Source organism: Atractosteus spatula, chromosome 2, assembly GCF_055471065.1.
Source record: "Atractosteus spatula isolate fAtrSpa1 chromosome 2, fAtrSpa1.hap1, whole genome shotgun sequence".
NCBI classification, from domain to species: Eukaryota; Metazoa; Chordata; class Actinopteri; order Semionotiformes; family Lepisosteidae; genus Atractosteus; species Atractosteus spatula.
The window spans coordinates 2,966,356-2,990,269 of record NC_142707.1 but is presented as its reverse complement, the minus strand read 5'-3'; the positions used below and the strand labels follow the sequence as shown (position 1 = coordinate 2,990,269).

Here is a 23,914-nt window from a genome sequence, read left to right as displayed (position 1 = left end):
GTGTGCAGTGACTCCAGTAAGAGTCTGTACTCCAGGTGTGTGTGTATTCAGTGACTCCAGTAAGAATCAGAAAAACAATTAACACAGAACTTGGTATGTTTTATAATTCCAATGAATTTCAGCAGAAACAAAATTCCATAGAAAATAATACAATTTTCATTTGTTTACAAAACCCAATTTATACCCAACAAAAGGTGTGTAGTGAACAAGGTATAAAATGTACTTGAGAACTTCATTACAGCATTTTTAAAATCCTTGCAAATACAGGGATGATAGTGATCAATAAAATCTGTAAAATAAAACACAGAATTTCAACCAAATCCACCCAACTGCTCTGTTAAATAAATATTAAATAAAATCAGAGGGGCTGACTGAACTATACATATCTGGAAATCAGGACGCTGATCGCAGACAGCTTTGCATTTTCTATTCAGATGGGAAAATGAAAGAAAAAAGAAGCAAACTGGATCTGCTGCAAGGCATGCTTTAATGGAGGGCAGCAGTTTAAGATTTTAAAGATTTCGCCGGGCCCCAAATCAAAGATATGCAAGTACATAGCGATCTAAAGGATATTTCTCACCCCCCTTTGCCCACCGGGTGGGTAAGATTCTCGACGGCTTTGTTAAACACCGCGGTCGTACGGAAGACTGGGGCGGCCATCCGGCACCACGCTAGGGTTAGGGTTAGACAGCGACGGCAACGCACCGCAGTTGCAAAACACGACAACACAGGGCGGGGGAGCGAACGGACGCCCCTGGGCGAACCTGCCATGACTCTCCTCATCCGCCACCCTGTCTCGCCCGCCTCCGTAACCAACGGCCTGACACCGCGCCCCTTCGCCGCTAGGCAGAGAGACGAAGGCAGCAGCGATGACTGGGGATTGAAGCGGATCTTCGGGCCTTGGGCTGTGACCAAATCTTTAAGCCACGTCTGTTTCCACTACTATGGCAGTTCCTGGGCGGCACGGTGGTGCAGCGGTCGGCATTGCTGCCTCCCAGGGCAGGGGCCCTGGGGTGCTGTGTGTGTGGAGTCTGCATGTTCTCCCTGTGCTCGTGCGGCATTCCTCCAGGTGCTCTGGTTTCTTCCCGCAGTTCAAAGAGATGCTGGTGTGTTCTGAGGAAACTGGCCCTGGCGTGAGTGTGTGTCTGTGTCTGTGTGTGTCCTGCGATGGACTTGTGTCCCATCCAGGGAGTACCCTGCCTTGCTCCCGCTGCTTGCTGGGATAGGCTCCGGCTGCCCCTCCATCCTCTACCGGAAGAAGTGGTGAGGTCATGGACAGATGACAGTTTGTTCCTTAATGCTACAGATGCCCTTCTGATGGGATGGGAAAGGGAACGGGTGTTTGAGAGAGGGGTCGGGGCAGAAGTTGTTTCAAGGAGATGAAGACGTGGGTTTGTGGGTTTATGATCATAACAACCTGTATTTACAGTGCAGGTCGTGACAGTACACATAGTGCCACAAATACCCTGCCCTCCCTACCCCCCGTTCCGGGTAATGGAACAGTCCAGGGTCAACGAAAAGTCACTGCCCACTTATGTTTGGGAGGGGAGAGGGCAATTTTAATTTAAAGAAAGAAAATCTTAAAAACTCTGAATGGATTCCAATTAAAAAAAAAAGAATCAGCACTAGAAGAAATCATTACTAACATTAAATAAAAGGGGATAAGTTTTTCAAAATCTCCGATTTCAGGATTCGGTGATAAAAGAGCGTTGCTGGTCATGGCAACCTCCGTCAGTGTGTCCCCGGAGTGATGGCGATACATCTATCCCTGGTATCAAGCCATCCCTACTTCCAGATTTCCCAGAGGCACAGTACTCCACTTCCAGTCTTTCCGGGCAGAAGGCCCAGCAGGAGGAGTGGAGAAGCCTCTCTGGTACCGTTGTGTTATTTCCTCCCGTCTGTCACCACTCCCGTTTATAGTGGTTTAATAGTGCCAGTGGGAATATGACTGTCAATGAGAACACCCATCGGGCAGCGGCGTGCACTTCGACACTCGGTACCGCTTGCGTGTCAGCAGCCGTCCTGCAGGGAGACCGTCGGTGCAGGGGTCAGTACGGGGCAGGCAGCACGTGCGCGGCCCCCCGAGCGTCTGACCGGGCGCGTCGATGGGCGCGGGGGCCCGTGGGCCGTTCGCTCGGCCTAGCGGCCGGAGAGGCCAAGCGGGACAAGAGAGTTAAAACAGCAGCGTGGTCCGGGTCTGTCCCAACGCCTACCCCTCAGGGCAGCGACCTTTCTCCCCGGTGTTTCCCTGAGCACTGGTCCGCGGTCCTCCTCTCCCGGGGGGCGGCAGGGCTGGACATAGTGTTCAAGATGAATACAGCAGCACCTTCCCCCTCAGAGCCCCCCGCCCGAGCGCCCAGGCCAGACACCACTTCAGACTGGCCAGGCTGGAGATCTGCACAAATGCTGGGGGGGGGGGGGGGGATTTTGAATCGACGTCAACGCCGATGCCGGCTCTCCCAGGAGGCGTGTTCGAGGTCATCGTGCTCTGGGAACACGGAAGTTCTTCCCAGCTGGTCTTTCCCCACAAACGGCACAGCGTCGCGGACAGACATACCGTCGTCTTTCTGCTCTCGGGCTGTGATTCCATTCCCTCTGTGGGGATGAGCTCCTTCCAGCGTGAGTCCAGTATTCTGTGGCCAATTCTGCACTGGGCCGCGTCGCCCGAGGGCTTGCACGCCGGACTTTGCGACGTCGCCAAACATTCACATCCGCTCAGCACAGAGAGGAACCTGCAGCAGTTCGGCGCTCTGACAGCGTGTCAGAAGGGTGGGGGAGTCCCTGTGACTCTCCAGAAGTACCAGGGGTGACGTGCACGCAGCACAGGCTGTCTAGCAGTTACACACAGACGCAAACGGTGAGAAACAGGCAGAATCAGAGCTGAACGCAAAGATTCAAAGTCTTCATTAAAATCTGGATTTCGAGTCCCGTCGTCCATCTTCCTGTGCCACACACCCAAACGGAAGCAACGGGGACACCCGCAGGAAAGCGCACGCTGCCCTGCGTACAGGTGGGTGAGTGCGTGGGGTCCGAGAGACGAGCACACACGGGCCTGGGCTCCTCCCCCCCGTCAGCAGTCAAACTCGTCGCTCTCCTCCGGCCGCCTGACCTCGCCGTCGCTGTTGGCTGTGGAGAGAAGACGCCACGTCAGACTCAGTCAAGGGCCCTCTCGGAGCTCCGATGGCAGACGGTTCCCCTGGGAAGGAACGGGCACAGGTTCACTGCATCCCGAAAGGAGAAGAGGCGCCGAAGACAACACCTGCAGGAGGCTCCGCAGCCGAAACGTTGCGTCTCTTTTCTTTTCCTTTCAGTGCGGAACAAACCCGCGCCCGTTCCTTCGCAGGTCACACGGGGGGCCCGGTTCAGGGGAGGGGGTGTGGGGGCGCAGAAACAGGGGAGGGGAGGGGAGGGGGGGAAGGAGCGACGGCTGACCGGAGAGCGCGGAGGAGGAGAGCAGCTCGGAGCTGGGAATCCTCCCTTCTTGGTACAGGGCCAGCTTGTGGAAGAACCTCTCCTTGGCTGGATTCATCACGATCCCCTGCGGCAGCCCGGACCCCCCTGGGAGAGAGAGAGAGGGGAGAGAGGGCTTTCATCCTGTCAAGTTTGCACGATGGAACCCAAACTGAGAAGTGAGAGGTCACCCAGCTGGGGGATCTGGGAGAGGAGGCGCACCTATCGCCGCTGCCAAGCACCCAGGAGCAGGGGTTCCACACCAGAGGAAGAGGAGAGCTCTGAGGGAGGAGGAGCGGAAGGGCGGACAGGAGAAAAAAGCCAGGAAAGAGGTCAGGGAAAAAGAGCACAGCTGAAGACGGAGAGCCGCCCTGTCCTCCTGGCCCGCTCTCCGAGGCGGTCGGTGCGTTCGGGGGCCCCTTCTCACCCACCTGCCTGGCAGCTGGGGGCGCAGGAAGCGGCCAGAGCCGGGGCGCCGCCCAGGCCATCCGGGGAGCCGAGCCTCGAACCCGGGCTCCTCTGAGGGCTGTGGCTTGAACCGTAGAGTCCGTTCCTGCCGCAGGACGAGAGGGAGGAGGAGTCGGGCTCCCCGGGGCTGGACACAAGGTACTGGGAGAACCCCTGGCTCTCGTCCGACTCGCACGGCACCCGAGAGAGGGAGGCGCAGCGGAGGCCGTCCTGGGACGTCAGCGCCCCCGGCGGGGGGTGCGGGATGGGGGGGCAGTGGAAGGTGTCCTCCTGCGGGCCCAGCCTGGAGAAGCGGTCAGCGAGGGAGTCCACGGAGGCCGAGAGCGGGAGGGACGGAGGGAGAGGCGGGGGGGCCTGGGAGGCCGGGCTGCTGCTGTCGAGACGCTGCTGCACTTCCTGGAGGAGTCTGAACACCTGAGGCCACAGGCAGGGAGTCAAGCAGACCAGCAACACGGTGAGGCTCTCGCTCTCACGGGGCTCCACGTCACTACTGGAATTAAAACCGATTTTCTCCCGTCTCTCCGTCTGCACTGCCTCCTCCCCCTTCACTGCTCACCTGCTCTTCTCCCTCCTCCCATTGCGTTCCTGCTCTCCTCCTCTCTCCTCCCCCTCCCTCTGCACCTCCCTCTCTCCTCCCCCTCCCTCTGCTCCTCCCTCCCTCTCCTCCCCCTCCCTCTGCTCCTCCCTCCCTCTCCTCCCCTCCCTCTCACCTCTTTCATGCGGGGTCTCCTTTTCCTGCGGTCCAAGCAGCGGCAGGCCAGCTTGCAGAGCTCCTGGGAGCCGGGGGAGAACTGGGAGCGCAGCTGGGGATCCAGATGTTTCTTCCAGATGTGGGCAGCAGCCTGACTTATCCTCTCCTCCTGGGAGACACGGGCGCTCTTCCCCGCTCCTCCTCTTCCTCTCTCTTCATCAGCCTCTTCCTCGCTCTCCCTCACCAGGTCTTTCTGCGGAGACAGCAGGGACCACGTATATAAAACCCCTCGTCAGACTCAGCACAGACAGCACAGGCCTGTCTGTCCCTTTGGCCTTCTCCCTCGTCTTCAAACAAGGATTCGTTTAGTTTTGCATTTCAGCTATTGCAAATAGTGTTTTCCTTACAGTACAGATGTCAGTCCAGTGTACTATACTACAGTGCAGTGCAGTCCAGTGTACTATACTACGGTACAGTGCAGTCCAGTGTACTACAGTGCAGTGCAGTGTACTACAGTGTACTACAGCGCAGTGCAGTGTACTACAGCGCAGTGCAGTCCAGGAGTACTACAGCACAGTGCAGTGTAGTCCAGTGTACTACAGCGCAGTACAGTGCAGTGCACTACAGTGCAGTCCAGTGTACTGCAGCACAGTGTAGGGCAGTCAGCTCTCACCAGGTATCTGGTCCGCGAGGTGCCGTCAGTCTCCAGTGCTCTCCGCCCTGTGAGCAGCTCCAGCAGCACCTGAGGAGAACAACGCACAGTCAGGCTGCCAGTTTCACACAGCACTCCTAGGCGCCAGACCGACGTGTGTAACCTGCACTGCCACCTGCTCTTCTTCCTAGCCAGCATCCTGTAGTGGGAGATACGTCATCAGCAGAGTTGTGCTCGGTTTCAGTCTTTATGGAGCGCAGTAAGTACAGAAACACGCCCTCCTCTTTTTGATAAACGCCCTGGGATTTCTAATGACCACAGGGAGTCAGGACCTCAGTTTTATACCTCATCCAAAGGACGGCGCCTTTTTCACAGTATAGTGTCCTCCTCGGTATACTGGGGCACTGTGACCCACACAGACCGCAGGGTGAGCGCCCCCTGCTGGCCCCGCTAACACCTCTTCCAGCAGCAGCCTGAGCTTTCCCAGGAGTCTCCCATCCAGGTGCTGGCCAGTGCTGAGCTTCACTGGGTACTGCTTCATGGCACACAGGACTACCAACACAGCTGTCCGAATTAAAAAGCTACCTAATTATAATTAATATAGACCCTGTCCACAAACCAGCACCCCCCGTTTCATGCCACCGCCTGTTCCATGAGTACATTCTCCTAGACATGCCCCGTGCCCTCCCTTGTCCAGCCCTGGGGAGGAACGCTCCCTCACCACTCCGAAGCTGTAGGTGTCGATCTCCACGCCCAGCTCCCCAGTCAGGATGTACTCCTCGGGCAGGTAGGCCAGCGTGCCGCGCACCTTCTGCGTCCGCACCACCGAGCTGGTGGCGGCCCCGCGGCCCGGGGGGGCCCGGCAGAGGCGCGCCAGCCCGAAGTCGCCCAGCTTCGGCTCCAGGCCCTCGGCCAGCAGGATGTTGGAGCTTGGGCAGGGAGAGAAACACCGGCAATCAGGAAGAAAGTGCAGTCAGAACAGGGCAAAGAGATGGAGGGCGGGACAGGGGGACCAGGATTGCACTACAAGGGACAAACATCCCATAGAATCTCTGCACACAGAGATCTCGAAAAACATCCTCCATGTGCAGAGAAAAATGCCTAGAAACGCATGCGTGCAGGGCTGAATTAGGCCAATACCCATCTCTTATCGGCATACAGAAGAGAGCAATCAAGTACTGGGTACTCCTGAGAAACAGCGACCAGAATTCGTACAATCACAAGGCCCTGCTGAGCCCGGAGAAGAGCCTCCTCAGCCAGCTGGTCCTGAAACTCACTGACGCCAACCAGCCTCAGGACAGCACAGCTGAAACCACACGAATCACAACACAAACCAAACAACACTACCTCACCCACTGGGACACACAAACACAACACAGACTGGAATGCCACAGAACCCTAAACAGACAATACACACTAGCTGAATATCTGACCAGGGTAAGAAACAGCAAGAAGAAACAGACCCTGCTGAAGTACAGGCTCAGTGACCACAGCCTGGCCATAGAGACTGGACACAGGCAGATCTGGCTGTCCAGAGAGGACAGGCTCAGTCACCACAGCCTGGCCATAGACACTGGACACAGGCAAACCTGTGCTCCCACTGCCAGCAGGGAGAAGCAAAGACAGATATGCAGTTCCTACTGCACTGTGTTGAATATTCTGGGATTAGACAAAGATTCTTCCCCCAAAATGACAAATGAAATCCCAGAATCCCCACACCAGAATCACAGAATCACAACAGCTCCAGATCCTACTGACAGAGCAGGGAGAGGGAACTCTGTTGAGCTTGCAGCCCGTGATCTCCTGTCACAGCCTGAGCAACAGTGAGCCTGTCTCTCAACAATGCTCTATGTGTTATACTGTATGTTGTATGTAAATGTCTGTAGATGTTATATCGGTTGTACAGTATGTGCTTTGGCCACACTGTAATTTACCGCCCATGCCAGTAAAGCTGTTTGAATTGGAATTTGAGATTTTAGAGGAGGTAATTGAGACAGAGTGACTGGGGTGGGGAATTGCGAGGAGGGAGGAAAGCAGAGAGAGAGAGAGAAAGACACAAGGGACAGAAATCAGAGACAGAGTCAGATAAAGGTAAAGAGTCAGAGCAGCTCTCTCTGCATTGTCACCTCTTGTGAGTCAACACAGGGCAGCCTCAAGGCTTTCCTCCCTGGTTCTGGCAGAACCAGCCTGTGACCTACATTTTCAGAGCCCGTCTGTGCCTGCTTTCAGCCTCCCTGCCTGCCCTCGACCGCCCCCGCCTGGCTGACTCGCTCACGAGTCAAAACTGGCAGATTTCCAAAGCCACCACACGACTAAAATTCACTTCAAATTCACACTTCCCTTTTTAGCCTTAATTTCACGTCAGCATCCCTGGAGGCCTCACTGTCCCTTTCTCCCACGCGCCCCGCGCGGCTCGACACGTAACCGAACGTTGGCGATACACTCCCTGGTCCTGGCGGGGGTTGGTGGTCAGGGGTCAGGGGTCAGGGGTCGGCACAATTGTGCTGCTTCGCATGTCTGCCTTAAACGGTATCTGAGAGAGGCATGTCAATTTCGTCACACTTCAGACGGACCTGTGCGGGCGACACCACGAACACCAGGCGCCAATCTGGGGCGAACGCAGCACGTCACGTAACAAACGCTGGAGGGGCGTTCGCGATCTCCCCTGTCTCGACGACAGACAGAGAGAGAGAGAGACCCCAGAGAGCCGCTGGTAGCAGCATTGCAAGCAGCGACATGATGTTTACTCACCGCCTCTCCAGACCACAGACCCCGCCGGCAGAGGGCACGTAGCCTTGGACCCATGGCTTCCCATCAGGCCTGGCGTCAGCCCGGGGCCGTTTTACCGCTCGACCCCCAGCTCGCCGGCAGCACCTCCTGATCTTTTCCATGTCTCTCGCCCAGGAAGAGGCCCCAGGCGCTTGGCGAAACGCGACAAGCCAAGCGTGCCAGAGCCGCGCCCAGACATTGCTCGGTTTTCGGGGTGTATGAGAGACGCGCCCACGTTGTCCGGCACCCGGAGCTCCGGCAGCAACGGTGTCCGGCACCGTGACCCCTCTCTGACCCCGATGGGCGCCACGGCAACGGCTCGTGCATCCGTTTAAGTTCCACAAACATCAAATGTTCCTACGTCCTTTTAAAATGGATTAAATCCCCCCATTTACACAGCGACGACTGGAGTAATTCCACGGTGAAAAACCGGGGTGCTCACAGACACGCGGACAGTGGAAGCAGGGATATCCCTACTGCCGCCCATGGGAAGCCTGGACAACGCCACGATCGCGTGGCAGTGACCGCTCCACGAGCCACATCGAGAGCTGGGGAGTTTAAAACACAGACGGGCGCTGGCTCCTTGGTGCGTTTCCCGGACTGGAATTCCGAAACAAAGCCGTAGGATGAAAAGGGCACAGTTCCTTTCTCCCCCGATTTTACCACGGTAAATCTGCGACCTCACCTGCGCCCTTCTGCTGAGTCGCCCCACAGCGCATGCTGTTGTGCTCTCAACTCATTTGCACGGCTGACACTTTTAACCAAAGCAATGACACGTGCACCCAGATGCGCGGCGCCCTGCTCACCTCTTGACGTCGCCGTGGATGAGCGCCGGCGTGCTCTCGTGCAGGAACTGGATGGCCCTGGCAGAGCCCAGCAGGACGCCGACGCGCTGCTGCCAGGAGGGGGCGCCGCCGGTCTGGGGAGCGAGACACACACAGCGCCGGGATCATCACACGCCATTAAAGAAGAAGCAGGAGAAAGGCGGCGTGAGACTCATGTCTTTCCACCGTCGCCGTGCGCGGTCTGGCGCTGGCCGCGGGACGTGTCCGCAGGCTCACACAGACGTCTGAAGTGAGCGGCAGCTCCCCGTGAGGAGAGCTGGGTCGCCAGTATGAGCGTGACTTTCGCTGCATGCTCCGGCACCGCCAGTCATGACACTCGTACTGATGGGGCGCAGCGTCTGCCGGACTTCTCTGTGGGTACTTGAGCCCCAGGACACAAGACAATGAAAGACTAAAAGAAGACCCAAAGCGACAATATTTCCAAATATCTGAATTTCCCTGCACCCTCCACCCCCCCCCCCCCACAGCGTGAGGCTTGTTTAGGTGTTATCCCTTTATCTCATCATTCACTCAGAGAGCAGCTTAGGAATCTTTCAGATAAGGTCTGTCTGACGATCCAGATCCATTCCTAGATGAACAAAAACACAAAGTTCTTCCGCCTTTTGCACTGCTTCCAGCCCCAGTCCCAACTTTTCACTTTTCACGCAGGGTGAGGACAGTGGGAGCTGATCCCTCGGAGTTTAGCCTGTGCAGGTCAGCAGGTGAAAGGTCACACAAGAGACGAGCCCATTCTGCCCATCAGCCTGTCCCACACTCCCACAACCCCCAACCTATGGGCACGGTCAGGATGTTTTGTTACATCAATCCAATCTTTAAAAGCTGGTTATCACCACACTGGTGTCATTTCATAGACTTCGTGTGTGAATCACTAATAAACTGCATTTGTAGCCCCTGATCTAAATGGGGCTGCTTTAATCTAACCCTTTACTGCAGTGTCCTTGAGTGTCACGCGACACTCCAGGGCAGCGCTAAGCACAGTGCATGATGGGCCGACTGCTGACCGAATGGCAGAAGAGTGTCACGCACACACGCGCCGCAGCTCTTGGCGCGCGAGGGAGGGGGATTCCTGGCCTCGCCCACCTGACCCGACGCAGGGCAGCAGGAAAGAACGCACTGGGGGTGGAAGGGACTTACCCTGCAGCCTGTGAATCTGCTGAAGTTTCACAAACACACGAAAATAACGTCCCCCCTTTGAAAACCACATTTATTAGAAGAACGTCACGCCGAACGTCATCGTCCCCTCAGGACTCAGCCCCTTGGCTAGTTTTCGTCCTTTCCTGTCCCTTCCGACAATCAATCTTTTTGAATAATCATGCTCGCGATACTACCGGATGATGATTCGCAATTGGAAAAAACGCTTCTTTCTTGTGGAAATGAGTTCACAACCGACGAAAAACAAGATCCATCAGTTAACGGAAGGATGCTCATTCCAGGAAAGGAGCGCAGCAACCTGGAGGCGCTCCCAGGAGCACACAGGGCAAGACAGGACTCCACCTTGTGCTCCGGTCCACCACAGGACACCCACGCGAACACACGTGCACAAGGGTACACGCGCGTACACACACACACACACACAAGAACACGCAAGTACAGGCACATGCTCGTGGAGTTCATGTCGAGATGCCAGCTACCCTTAACGCCAGGCCTTGCAGAAGGAAATCACTACCTCTAGCAAAGGCCACACAGAGAACATGCAAACTCCGTGCAGAAGGTTCCCCAAGTCTAAATCTACCCCTGGACCCAAGAACAGCTGTGCCTGGCACCTCATTGTGCTGCCCGTTTTAGAAAAAAATCCTTTTTAATTTTAAGAGCTACTTCTGCAACGGGATATTCTGGTTATAAGATCTAACAGCAAGTCAAGCTTCTTACTTCCAAGACAGAAGGAGAAGAATATGGGAAGTAGCAGGAATTTTGCCAACAGTCAACAAAAACTCTCACATCACTGAATTAATGAAGCAGTTGGCAATTTTATTTATTGCTAGGTGCCGTTTATTACTGGGTCCCAGGTCCCGGTATCGTTCTCTTCCCGTCCCTGGGAGCACACAAGTCCGATCTCAGTGCTGACCGTTACCGACTCATGCTCCACCTACAGGCCTGACACTCGAACCGCGGGCTTCCTGTCCCGACAACTCGCAGTCTGAGGGCGAGGGAAATTTCGTAGAAGGAAAACCAGGCGACCTAACTGCACACTTCCCCAATTCTTTTGGATCACACGTCACAAGCCAGGTGAAAAAGTCAACAGTTACACTCCGGCGATCTGAAGGCGAAGTGCCAGAGTCACGTCCACAATGCGCCTCATTCCAGCTGAAGCTGAGAACTGTTAAATGCCTCCCACTCGGGACACTACAGAGGGCACCTGTCTGTGCAGGACGTCAGACTGCAGCACCGCTGCTCGCTGGGGCGTTTCGGCTCGACCTCGCGGTCCGAGCCTGTGGACAGCTCAGTGCTGTGGTCGCAGCCAGACTGGACACTACAAACCAGTCCGGCCACAGACGACCGGCGCCAGGCTCACCTTGCTCTGCAGCCAGTCCTCCAGTGACCCGTTGGGCATGAACACATACACCAGGCAGTAGACCCCTCGCTCCATGCAGTACCCCCCGAAATCCACGATGTTGGGGTGTCTGTATCTGCAGAGGACACAAGGCACCAGGGACAGAAGTCAGAACGCAGAGCTACAGGCGTGCTGATATGGTACAAAACCATACGTTTTCTTCATTAACATCTGAAGCGGACGTCTGGCCAGGTTAATTTCCAGCAGATTCAAGGCAGGCCGACACAGCTATTACGATGAAGACCGGAGAACCCCAACCCGACCTGGAAACAGCAGGCACCCGGGCCGTAAGAGAGAGAGAGCGAGCGCCAGCGAGTCACAGGCTCTCGAACCCGGGGAGAGAGGGAAGGAAGCGCAGGCAGAGCAACTCCGCTCCGTTCTCACTGGCGCCCCAGCTTTTCTAGGTCAGGCCTCCAAGTGCGGGAGGCCTGGTTACAAAGATGACTCACGGCTCGCGAACTCATCTTTCTGAAACGTCTCGACACGGCCCCTAACAGTCAGGCCACACATTTCGCAACGTTCAGCGTTCTTCAAAACAAAATCACCCACGCTGCTGTAAAGCCAGCGCTTCTTGACGGATACACACATTTCTCAGTTTCACAAGTGAAAACCAGGAGCAGGTGTTGCTGTGTACCTGAAAACTCCCTTACTAGTAAAAGTATATATATATGATAAGATCACTTTATTGGCCATTTACAGTTCTTGTATCAGGAATTTGTCTTTTTGCATACCCAAACCGATCCCTCTGTGAGACACAGAGGCCGATCCCTCTGTGAGACACACAGACAGGGAGAGAAGCTGGGGGTCAGAGCGCAGGGTCAGCCATTTATACGGCGCCCCTGGAGCAGTTGGGGTGAAGGGCCTTGCTCAGGGGCCCAACGGAGTAGGACTCCTCTGCCGGCCGCAGGATTCGAACTGGCAACCTCCCAGCCACAGGTGCCGATCCTTGTCCACAGAGCCACCACTCTGCCCCCCGGTGGACATATCGATTTAAAAGGCGTGGACAGAGCAGGAGGTGGGATTAGGAACAGCAGATGTGCGACCTGCTCTCGCCCGGAGCGCTGGCCAGCTCTGACACAGAGCGGGGGCAGCGCGCAGTGGGAAGCCCCAGCTTTATCTGGCACAGCCCGGCCTTGTGCACAAGAGTCTAGTTTCTGTGATGAGCCCCGGAAGCACCGCACCCGGGCTGGCCTCACCAACACACTGCACAGGGCGAAAGCCGCAGAGGGCCGATCCCGCGACACCGGCGCCGACGGACGAGATGCCGGGACGTACCCTTCAGGGCAAGGCTGTGCGCCCACAGGGGCTGCTGGGAGTCGCTCACAGCCCCCCCGTCTCCTCTGCCTTTCCATTCGTGGGTTAGTAAGGCTCAGAAAGGAGAGTCGGGTCCCGTGTTCTGCAGCGGTTGCATGAGCTCAGTCTGCAGCTCGCCGGGCTGGGAAAGGAGGCCTGTTTCGAAGACGTCGAGCGCGGCCTGGGCGCTCTGGCCACTAAACGGCACCTTACTACCAGGGGGGTTCACGGTTCGACTCCGAGCTCTGCCACTGACTCTCACTGCCCCTGCGACTGGGGTGGTGTAACTGTAATTTGCATATCTAGAAGGGTATCTTCCGCATATCCGAGGGCATTTGAAGACAGGATTGACTCCACAGCCGATCTCCAGGGTGACAGGTCTACCCTCCTACAGAACAGCTGGATTCTCTCCTGGCCCTACTGACCAGCTTCGCCCCCTGTTCTCACACGAATCGCAGGGAACGGGGGGGGTTAAAGGTCAAAGGGTCTTACTGGGTGAGCTTCTCCACTTCTGTCCTGAAGCTCTGCTTCACCAGACTCCAGTCCATCTCCGAGTCCTGGGGAGGGAAGAAGGGACCAGTACACGGTCAGTACGCCGGGCAGCAGGGGCCCAGCCCCCCCCCACCCTACAGAGCTACAATGAAGACAATGAAGACCAGCACTGGGAACCCCTGATTTAGACAACCCCTTCGTTATTTTCTTGACGCGTTATGTCCAAAAACAATAAATGTTTTTGTTTCCCTGCAAATCGCAGCATTTTCTGTACACTAACCCTCCAGTATAGTAAACCGGCTCATGACCAATGGCTGTGCTACTTCAGGCAAAACTCCCATTGCAGAGCTGTGTGAGCCGCTCCAGGCTTTACTGTCTGACTGTGAGCGACTGCTGAGCTGCAGATCAGACAGGACCAGACTGAGCTCTGCTGGGCACACAAGATCGCAGTCTCCTTGACCCCCGACCCCCGACCTCTGACCCCCGACCCCCACGCCTGACCTCTTTGAGCTTCTTCACGGCGTAGTCCGTGTTCCTCATGGTGGCGCGGTACACGTGGCCGAAGCCTCCTTCGCCGATGCACAGCCGCTTGGAGAAATTCTCTGTCCCGCGCAGCACCTCCTCCAGCGGCCAGCAGAGGGCGCTGTGCACCAGCTGGGTGTCACAGCTGGGATCACTGGTGGGGGGCTGGAAGAGGAAAAAAAGCCCAAAAATTAAGCAGCTCCGCTTGTTTGTGCAACCCCTGCTCCCAAAGAACCAGGAACCAGAACATCTGATGAGCCAATTTCTAAGGAAGAGGGAAGTTTCACACTTGAGGAGGTCATTTCCGGTGGTGCCACACAGCACTGGAGCCCTGGGTTCAATTCCTGGGCTGCTATCTCTGTGGAGTCTGCATGTTCTCTCCTGGTGCTCTGGTTTCCTCCCACCGCACAAAGACATGCTGGTGTGTTAACTGGCTTATGGAGAAACTGGCACTGGCGTGTGTGTGTCTGTGTGTGGACTGGTGTCCCATCCAGGGTGTGCCCTGCCTTGCACCCGGTGCTTGCTGGGATAGGCTCCAGCTCCCCAGCGACTGTACCGGATGAAGGGGTCAGAAAATGGGTGGATAGATGTGTGTGTGTGCCCATCTTCCCCAGACCCCGATATCCCTTCTCCTACCCCTCCCACCCCTGTGGGCCACTCCGGGGGTCTGGGCGGACTGTCCAGGTCTTCCAGACGCTTCTCTCTGTCCGTCCTGAGAGCAGAAGGCGGGGGCCCAGGTCTGGGCAGAGGCCTTGGCACTGGAGCAACAGGGAAGCAAACAGGTCAGGCCTTGAACCAGCGGAGCACCAGAAAACAGGTTCCAAAGACGGTGCCATCAGCGGGCACACCGAGGGGTTAACCCCGTCAGCCGACGCACCCCGCATCCTCCCACACGCCCCCATCCCCCTCTGCGTCACTGGCAGTACCTGGTGGTGTCAGAAGGCGGGTCTCCATGTTACTCTGGGGTTTCTGGTGCTGGTCCTTCAGAGGGAGGCTGAACAGCTGGTCGGAAAAACTGGGCTTGGGGGGCGGCTGTGGCCACGGTGTGGGGGCTGGTCGGTCACTGGGGGGCACCGGGCTCCCTAGAATTAAAAATATGTCAATCCGGGAGTCCCCCGTCAGACTAAGAACCCATCGTCATGATATGGGGGGGACACAGGACGGTTTCACACAGAGAGCTTTTTAAAATAATTTTCTCTTTCCGTCACATGTGAAAGAAAAAAATCTGACCCCGTCGTTCGGCACGGTGTGCAAGGAAGCACAGAAAGCAACCGCAAAGACACTACGAGCCGAAACGGTATTCATAGAAATAACTGAAAAAACCCCACAGAGCAACCATGTGACTCAAACACAAACACCTCTTGGCTGAACTGGCTGCCAAGTGTTTGCAGTGTGCTTGTGGGTGTGGGTGCGGGTGCGTGCGTGCAGGTGTGTGTGTGTCTGTGTCTGTGTGTGCGTGCATGCATGCATGCGTGCGTGTGCGCACGCAAGGTTTTCGGCGTGTCCTGTGATCTCCTGGAGCCAGGGCGCTTGATGAGACAGGGCCCAGGGACAGAAAGGAAAACCACGTTGCTTTCAGCAGGAAGAGTTAATCTCTGCATCTAGCTACAGTCCTGCAGCCCCAATGAACATCATCAGGGTCTTTACTCTTCTGCCGATAACCAGTCGCTCTTTAATTACTTCAGGATGCCTCTTGACCTCAAACTACCTCGGGGTCACCTGGGATCAAACCTGCTTCCAGGCTTCAAGGAAACAAACTTGTCCGCAGCAGGCCGCCTGTTGTAAGCTGACTCCGAGCTACTGCACAGTGGAGAACTCTGCGCCAGAACAGAACCAAAAACAGCAGGGGGCTGCAGGAGCTGACGTGGTGGACCGGGAGTCTGTTAACTGCAGGTGAGTCACAGCAGGTCCCAGTCCACAGCCTGACACAGACTCGGGGAAAACCTACTGCTTCAGGCTTTAAGGATAAAGCCTTTGTTTCAGGGTGCATCTGCTCTCCGGATTCAAGCAGTCTGCCGACGTGTACAGCGGCTCAAAACAAGATTAGTTCTGCCTGAAAGATGCAGCTGCCGAGGCCGGATTGCATGTAGCTATTATTTACATCTTTGTTTAGCAGATACCCTTATCCTGGGCAAATGTGTGAGAGCAGAGACCCTCGCTCCTGGTCCTGAAGAGCTCCAGCCCTGACAGCCTCTGCACTGGTATCCATTCCTCAGAGGGTTAATTATTCACGCCAGCGAAGTCCACTAACTCCGCACTCGCGACCGACTCACAGCGCAGGATGATGTCTCGGGCGCGCAGCAGCTTGAGGTCGTTGAGCACGTGCAGCAGCTCCCCCACGGTGCCGTTCTGCACCCCCCAGCGGTGCAGAACGGAGTCCGTCGGCCTCTCGCTGCGCTCCGCCAGGCGCAGGTCCACCTGGTCGTGCAGCACCCTGGAGGCTGGAGAGCAGAGCAGGGTGAGAGGAGCACAGGTCAGGGAGGAGGCTGGGGAGGAGGACAGGAGCGTGAGAGAGGAGCACAGGTCAGGGAGGAGGCTGGAGGGGAGGACGGGAGGGTGAGAGAGGAGCACAGGAGGTCAGGGAGGAGGCTGGGGAGGAGGACAGGAGGGTGAGAGAGGAGCACAGGAGGTCAGGGAGGAGGCTGGAGGGGAGGACGGGAGGGTGAGAGAGGAGCACAGGAGGTCAGGGAGGAGGCTGGGGAGGAGGACGGGAGGGTGAGAGAGGAGCACAGGAGGTCAGGGAGGAGGCTGGGGAGGAGGACAGGAGCGTGAGAGAGGAGCACAGGAGGTCAGGGAGGAGGCTGGGGAGGAGGACAGGAGGGTGAGAGAGGAGCACAGGAGGTCAGGGAGGAGGCTGGAGGGGAGGACGGGAGGGTGAGAGAGGAGCACAGGAGGTCAGGGAGGAGGCTGGGGAGGAGGACGGGAGGGTGAGAGAGGAGCACAGGAGGTCAGGGAGGAGGCTGGGGAGGAGGACAGGAGCGTGAGAGAGGAGCACAGGAGGTCAGGGAGGAGGCTGGAGAGGAGGACGGGAGGGTGAGAGAGGAGCACAGGAGGTCAGGGAGGAGGCTGGAGAGGAGGACAGGAGGGTGAGAGAGAAGCACAGGAGGTCAGGGAGGAGGCTGGAGGCGGTAGAGGAGCACAGGAGGTCAGGCTCCCCTGTGCTGCCTCTCCAGCCCTGAACCCTGCTCCTCCTCCAGGTCCGGCACTCATCACACTCTTGAAATTAGTTGCAAGTGAAGGGTTAATGCAAACCGTAAATATTCAGTAAAGGGATTTACAGGCGGGAATTAATGAATCCTGGCAGAGCTCTAGTCCCAGATTCTCGCCACCTATCTAATCCTCAGAGAGCGTCCCACCCTGCTCACTCATTATTTCCTTGGACAGGACCTACAGAAAACTAGAGCTCGTTTTCTTACTATCGGCCACTTCCAGAGGGCTGAGAGAAGATCCTATCCTCACACACTGCACTCAGGCACATCGACGCTTTTGTTTACAATGGATTGCTTGTAAAGGGGAGTTTCTTCCGGAAACCAATTTATTTTGCTCTTTTTTTTTTTTAAAGTTTCTGCTTTGGGAGTATATAAGGATACAAACAGAAGAGAATTTTCGGACATGGGAGGCGCAGAAGGATGTCATCGAATCATCCGATTACAACGAGCAGGAGCTGAATAAAACTGGCCGGGAATTTTCCAGGAAACTACAAGCGGCTTTTAGGAAGGCGGGGTGGTCCGAGTGGGAAAGGAGGAGGGACGGACCAGCCCGGGATTTAGAGAAAGGCTCTTCTCGGGAACGTGTGAAAGTGCAGGCGCTGTGAGTCAGCCGCTGCGTCTGCCTGGTCTCCTTGCTCAGGGTACTAACCGCCCCCAGGGGCTCACAGCCGTGTGTGTGAGGAGGGGCAGGCAGGGCGTCGTCTGTGCTCCCCTGGGGTGCTGTCTGTGTGGAGTCTGCGTGTTCTCCCCACAAATGGGTTAAACGTGAAATCTATCCCTGGTGTGTGTGTGTGTGTGTGTGTGTGAGATGTGTCCAGGGCGTTTCCTGCCTTGTGCCCATTGCTTGCTGGGATAGGCTCTGGCTCCCCTGAATTGGTAGAAACGGTTTGAAAACAGATTTGATGAAAAACAAACGAGAGGAGCTAGCTATCTCGTCCATCTGGCCTGTGTGGCAGCTGGGGATCTTATCCAGCTGCTTCCTGAAAGAATCCGGGGTACCGGCTCCGACAGCATGGCCAGGTAGCTCGCTCCAGACTCCCACAACTCTCTGTGCAAAGAAGTGCCGCTGATTTTCGGTCTGATGTGGGACCACTTGTGGTCTCCATTCACTTCCCATCTCATGCCACACATCGCACCCGCGTTTCCAACACACCACTCCTTTCTTCAGAGAAAGTAGAACCGCCACGATTTTTTTTGTTGTGACCACATTTGGCATCACCAGCCGTGTGTGTTCTTCACATCAGAGATTCACACTTCCTCCCGCTGGGGATAAAAACACCTAACAGGCCCACTAAAGCTTAACACCCATGGAAGACATAAGAAAAATCCCCCATCTGATAAACAGAGGCCAGGATAGAGCCCACATCACACCTGGTACACGCACACTTTCCAGGTACTGGCTCCCACACCAGCAGGAAATGCATAATAATACTGGAATATAATAGTAACTGTCTGAAGTTCGATTCCTGGTCTTTACTGCAGTGCTGTCTCTCCAAGGCCTCAACTGCCTTATTCTGGTCTCTGTCCCAGACGAGGTCTGAGAGCCGAGAGATGAGATCACTTGGATGACATCGTCACTCCAATCACGTGGTGAATCTGTTCACTTGAGAGCTAACGAGAGCTCGGGGGGAAAGGAAACCGGAAGGGGCCGCGAGTCCTGAGCCCACAGCCCTCTGGGGAATGGTGCCGACCGAGACTCTCTGCAACGCCGGGTGACCAACAGATCCACACCTCTCCGGGAACAGACACTTCCGGTCCAGGGCTTTGCATGAACGTGGACAGGAGCTCCTGCACGCTCACGGCTTCTGTCCTGCACCCTGCAGAGCAGCCCACAGCGACCAGCCCAACTGCACCTGTCCAGTCTGTACCTCCCCGCTGGACAAGGCACTGCTGTGCCACTGAAAGACCTGGTGCTCAGCAGTGTGCTTCCCTGGTGCCTGGTGCTCAGTGCCATTACCCCACGACCTCTTTCTACATCATCAGAATAATAATAATAATAATAATAGTAATAAATTAGTAGTAGTAATAATATATAAATATATAATTATGTCTAAGTAATCAGGACATCATTATAAAAGGGCTTGCTGTCTTTTTTTATTGAAGGAAACTCTGAATTCCTTTGTTGTGGAATCCTCCGGCTGGAAGAGTTCTCTCCTAGGTCAGTAATGCATTGTCCCGTGGGCATCAGTGCTGTAGAGAGGGAGGAACAGTCCTGGGTGCGATCTGTTTTTATTTGACTTGGGGAACAGGTTTCCTCTGCTTGCCCTGTTAAAGTGTTATTGGGGTGTGCTCAGATTACAGGACCAGAATTCTCTCATTTTCTAGGTCTACAGCAAGCAGGACTCTTAACCCACTGTACATGTCTGTCTACATTTAGTTGTGTATGATTTAGGATGATCAAATATGTATTCTGTTGGGCCATATTATTGCCCTGTCAGCAGCATGGGGCCAGAGAACAAAAGAACACTGTTTTAGGTAACAATATCAATAAGCCTCCAATCCTCACGAAACGGAAGGATTAGTCTAAAAGGGATGTATTAAAACACAGGACAGGAAAGACATTTGACAAAGTACTTCCACCCCTAGTACACAAGTTCCCACTGGACCACTCCCCTCTGCAATGACTGCCAAAAGCGGTCACTGGACATATCTTCATCTCTCCAGTTCCCAGATTCTCCCACACTCCTCAGCTCCACCTCCGCATGGCCGTGGAGGGGGGGAGGGGAGGGACACAGCACTCCTCTGTCCAGCTGTTCCCGTCTTTCTTCTCTGGGCGCTGATCAGCTGCACTTAATGAACATGAGCTCTGGGCTCTGCAGGGTCTTGGCGTTCCCGCTCCAGTTTCACGGAGATCAGCCGGTCTACGCTTCTGATACGTCTTATGTTACTTGTTTAAGCTCTGAATGTGAGAGACGCACTTGGCTCTGGGTACTGCACAGCAGGGACGCTGGGACGCAGCCCTGGCGGTCAGTGAGGGGGCAGGCACGGAGCCCGACAGCCCTCCTGGTGTGAACGCGGAGCAGACCGAGGCAGCACTGCCCGTTACAGAAGACCCCCGGCCGCAGATCTCGGGACAGCAGGCCGGCGCTGTTCTGGTCTGCTCTGCCCACCCTGGGCGGGACGGGATCCAGTCAAGAGAAGGTCCGACGGGATTTGTCTTGATTCCAGCCTTTGCGTCAACGAAAGCTGAACTCTCAAATAAGGGTGAGCAGGCTTTTGACAGTTCCAGGGAAATCGCTTCATCTGAAAAAGCCTAACCCCTGTATCTCTGACTGCTGCAGCTGCTACAGGCTTGTATCAGACCAGCAGCAGACAGAGAGGAAACCTGCCCCTTGTTTCACCCCTGATCTCCAGCAGATTGCTGGCTTCATGCAGGTTCTGTGTGCTTGATCTTAGCAGTTCTCTCACCGTGTTCACTGCTTCAGGTACCAAGGACAGAAAAAAAGACGTACATACTCTTCCCGAGTTACCCGAGCCCCTGGAGCAGGATGTCGGAGGAGCCTTCGGAAAAGGATGGATTAGTCCGAGAGAAGGCGTTTCGGGGACAGCGCACCCCTGAAATCGTACTGCAGTTCTCGCCCCAGGGCACCAGCGTGCTCGCAAGGGGAGGTCGTGGCTCGGATTAAATCGAACCTTCGGCCGCCGCTGGCCAGCAGCTGCCTCCCGCCCTCCCCCCGCCCAGCTCGGGCTCACCGGGAGGCTGCAGGGGCCCCAAGTTTCTCAGCTCGGCGCACGAGGTATGATCGAGGTGCACGTCCACACATTCCCAGCCCAGGCTTCACTGTCCAGGGCAAGCTGACCGCACTGACCCTCCCCACGGCCCCTGACCCTTCTCCAGCAAGAGTGGGGTTCGCTCAGGCCGACCACCAGTCTGGGCAGGACGTTAGGAGAGCAGCTCATCTGCCTCTCTCGTGTGCCTGCTCCCCCTGCGCAGTGTCAGAGCCCTGTGAGCCCTTCACGCTGCCAGCCTGCGGCCTGGCCGAGGGGTGACCGCTCTCGACCGGGCCCCCTTCTTCCAGCGACCCCAGGAACCCCGTTCCACACAGGAGCCCCGGGGGCTCAAGGAGTTCTCCTCCTGCGCCTCAACAGCCCCATGCCCCGTGCTAGACTGCTCTCTCCGCGACACAACCGCAAGCTTCCCCAACAGCTTCACACCCTCCATCTCGGCTGGGACCACAAGTGAAGCAACACCTGAAGCCCCCCTGGGGGGGGCCGAGGGTCACCGCAGGCTGGCCCGCCCACGCACAGCCCAGCACGATCGCTGCAGCTGCCGAGTCTGAGTCAGAGGCTGAGACCTGAAACACAGCTGAACGCCGGTTAAGACACGGGAGAACTCAGACCAGCCCGGATTTTAAAACCTGACCTTTCCGGTTCGGGCTGTGACACTGATTAAAATCCCTGTGTGTGGCGGAGCGGCGGCTCTGTGGCTCAGGAACTGCGCCTGTGGCTGGAAGGTTGCCGGTTCAAATCCAGCGGCCGGCAGAGGAATCCTACTCCGTTGGGCCGCTGAGCAAGGCCCTTCACCCCAGCTGCTCCAGGGGCGCTGTATAAATGGCCGACCCTGTGCTCTGACCCCCAGCTTCTCTCCCCGTCTGTGTGTCTCCTGGAGAGCAAGCTGGGGTCAGTGCGCAGGGTCAGCAATTCCTAATGCAAGAAATTGTCTGTGGTGATCTTATCTTATCTATGTGTGTGTGAGGAGGGGGGGGTACATGGAGGGGGGATGTTGAAGCCCTCATCATTGGCGCTGTGACATTTATTCTCAATCTGCTACAGCAGACATACAGCATATAAAGTAATAGACGTTGTTCTACCAGCCCAATGCAAACACAGCTAGCTCCTCGCAACACTATGGGATGTGGAAGAAAAGGTGTCGTTATGCCTGAGCAAAAGGAATAAAAATAGTCAGAGTCAAACTTTCCCCTAAGGCACAGCCAGGTCCTCTCTCAGGGGCGCACAGCACTGACATCACTGCTCCTGAGACAGCACAGTCACCTGCGTGTTAAAACCAGTCAGCTGACACCTGTTGTTTTTTACCTCATTAAGAGTCAAGATGGAACAAAACCCACAGACACACCAGTCCAACAGGACCAGAACTGGACTCCCTGCAGACACACACTGACCCTGCAGGACCGGACTGGACCCCCTGCAGACACACACCGACCCTGCAGGAGACCAGGACTGGACCCCCTGCAGACACACACCAACCCTGCAGGAGACCAGGACTGGACCCCCTGCAGACACACACCAACCCTGCAGGAGACCAGGACTGGACCCCCTGCAGACACACACCGACCCTGCAGGACCAGGACTAGACACACCTGCCCTTAATCCTACTCCGGGCTCAGAGCTCACCAGACCCTCCTGGATGTGTCCACAGGACTGACAGAACTGATCAGGGTCACTGACAGGGAAGCGGAAGCTAAGCATCCCAGCATGCACTGCGACCCCTGTCGAGTTGACTTCGGGGGCAAACTTGGCAACACCGGGCCAAAAAGAAGACCGTCGCTGCCTCACCCAGACCCCTACGCACTTCTGAACCATGAGACAGAGCACCAGGGGTGCTGAAGGACACACTTCCCCTTTCCACCACGTTCAACACCCCGTGTAAGCGTCTCGAAACACAGCAGCCTGTGACCAGTTCTGCTTCTAGCTTTCTGGTTGGGGGTGAGGGGAGCAGTCAGGCTTCTCTTCTTTGAGCCTGGTGGCCTGGAGCTGACTGACCTGCAGCTTGTCCACAGGGACTGGTGGGCCAGCACCCCTCTCTGTTCAGCCATGGTCATGTAGCCGGGAGGGGACTGCTGACCACAGTGAACACAGACCGGACCAGACTGGGATGGATGAAGTTTGATGGGGGATCAGAGTGAGGAGGGGGGGACAGGAACGGGTACTCCCCCTGGTCTCCCGTGGAATGCGCCACGCTCAGAATGCCAAGAATTTGCGTGGGGAGGGAGGCGAGGTGAGCCGGGCCGATGTGGCCGGGGCCGGGGCCGGGGCCGGAGCCGGAGCCGGAGCCGTACCCGTCCCGGCCTCAGGGGGAACCGAAGTTCTCTGTAAGGCAACGGGGCCGGGGCGCCGGGGAGACGGCAGTTCTGGCCGCGGAGCACCACGCACTGCCCGGATCGCAAGTGAAAATCAAGGCATGTCAACCGGCGCAGCGCCGCTTCTGACCCGGCGCAGCGCTCAGTAACACACTTGCGCAACCCCTCGAGTCGGGATCTTCACTGTCCCCGGCCTCAGCTCCGCAGCTCCGCGGCAGCACCCATAACAACAACACTAACAATAACAACAACGACGCGACATCGTATTTTAATATAATTTCTTGTAACTCGGCAATCAATCCGATTGTGCTGGCTTTGAATGCGAGTTTAAGAATGGGAAGTCCACCGTACACACTGTACAGACCCCGGTCCTGTCTAACCTGCTGTCCCCCCCCCATGATCACTGCAACGGGACTCCCTGCTGTCGTGGACCTGTCCGCGCCGGAGCGGTTCGTCCAGGTCGGTTCGGTCCCGTCCCGTCCCGTCCCGTCCAGCCCAGCCCAGCCCGCCACTCTGTCTCACTCCGTGCGCCGCAAGAGCGCACAGCTCAGCCCGGGGGGGGAAGCCGATTAGACACCCGGCTAGTCCCGGGACTGACCACCCCCGCCGGTCCCGCACTGGGCGGCTGCCGGAACCGGGACCGCCAGTTCGGACGAGGGCTTGAAATGAGGGGCTAACTCACCGAAACGCAGCCAGTCCGACCTGTCGAGGCTGTCCATAACCTTGCAGAACTCGGTCGTGATGTGCGCCGGCAGGCGGTACAGGTACTGCCCCTCGATACTCCCGGCGGACATTTTCGTCTGCTTCGGCTCCGGGCGGCTTCCGGGAGAAGTGGCGAGCGCCTTCCTCGGACTTACAACGGTCCCGTCCAGAACCATCGCTCCGCTGGCGGAGGCGACGACTCCATCTGCGAGGTTCCACGCTACTGACTCAC

General features: G+C 56.5%; 1 protein-coding gene across 1 annotated transcript; it reads right to left on the bottom strand.

Moving 5' to 3' along the window:
- Positions 1 to 80: 80 nt before the first annotated feature.
- Positions 81 to 23,914, bottom strand: irak1 (interleukin-1 receptor-associated kinase 1). Its single transcript, XM_088908738.1, has 14 exons — positions 23,663 to 23,914; positions 16,007 to 16,174; positions 14,660 to 14,815; positions 14,370 to 14,491; positions 13,713 to 13,898; positions 13,212 to 13,276; positions 11,388 to 11,502; positions 8,837 to 8,949; positions 5,983 to 6,190; positions 5,283 to 5,351; positions 4,629 to 4,862; positions 3,882 to 4,332; positions 3,433 to 3,558; positions 81 to 3,126 (listed from the first exon to the last, which is right to left on the bottom strand). Exons 1-14 carry the CDS (start codon positions 23,856 to 23,858, stop codon positions 3,071 to 3,073), a joined length of 2,265 nt encoding a protein of 754 aa, XP_088764864.1. The 5' UTR covers positions 23,859 to 23,914; the 3' UTR covers positions 81 to 3,070.

Excerpts from the sequence above, each read along its gene's own strand:
- irak1 (XM_088908738.1), bottom strand. The coding sequence starts at position 23,858 with ATGGTTCTGGACGGGACCGTTGTAAGTCCGAGGAAGGCGCTCGCCACT. Across the intron at positions 6,191-8,836 it reads ATCCACGGCGACGTCAAGAG|CTCCAACATCCTGCTGGCCG; the intron begins GTGAGCAGGGCG and ends TCCCTGCCCAAG. Across the intron at positions 5,352-5,982 it reads ACACCTACAGCTTCGGAGTG|GTGCTGCTGGAGCTGCTCAC; the intron begins GTGAGGGAGCGT and ends TGTTCTCCTCAG.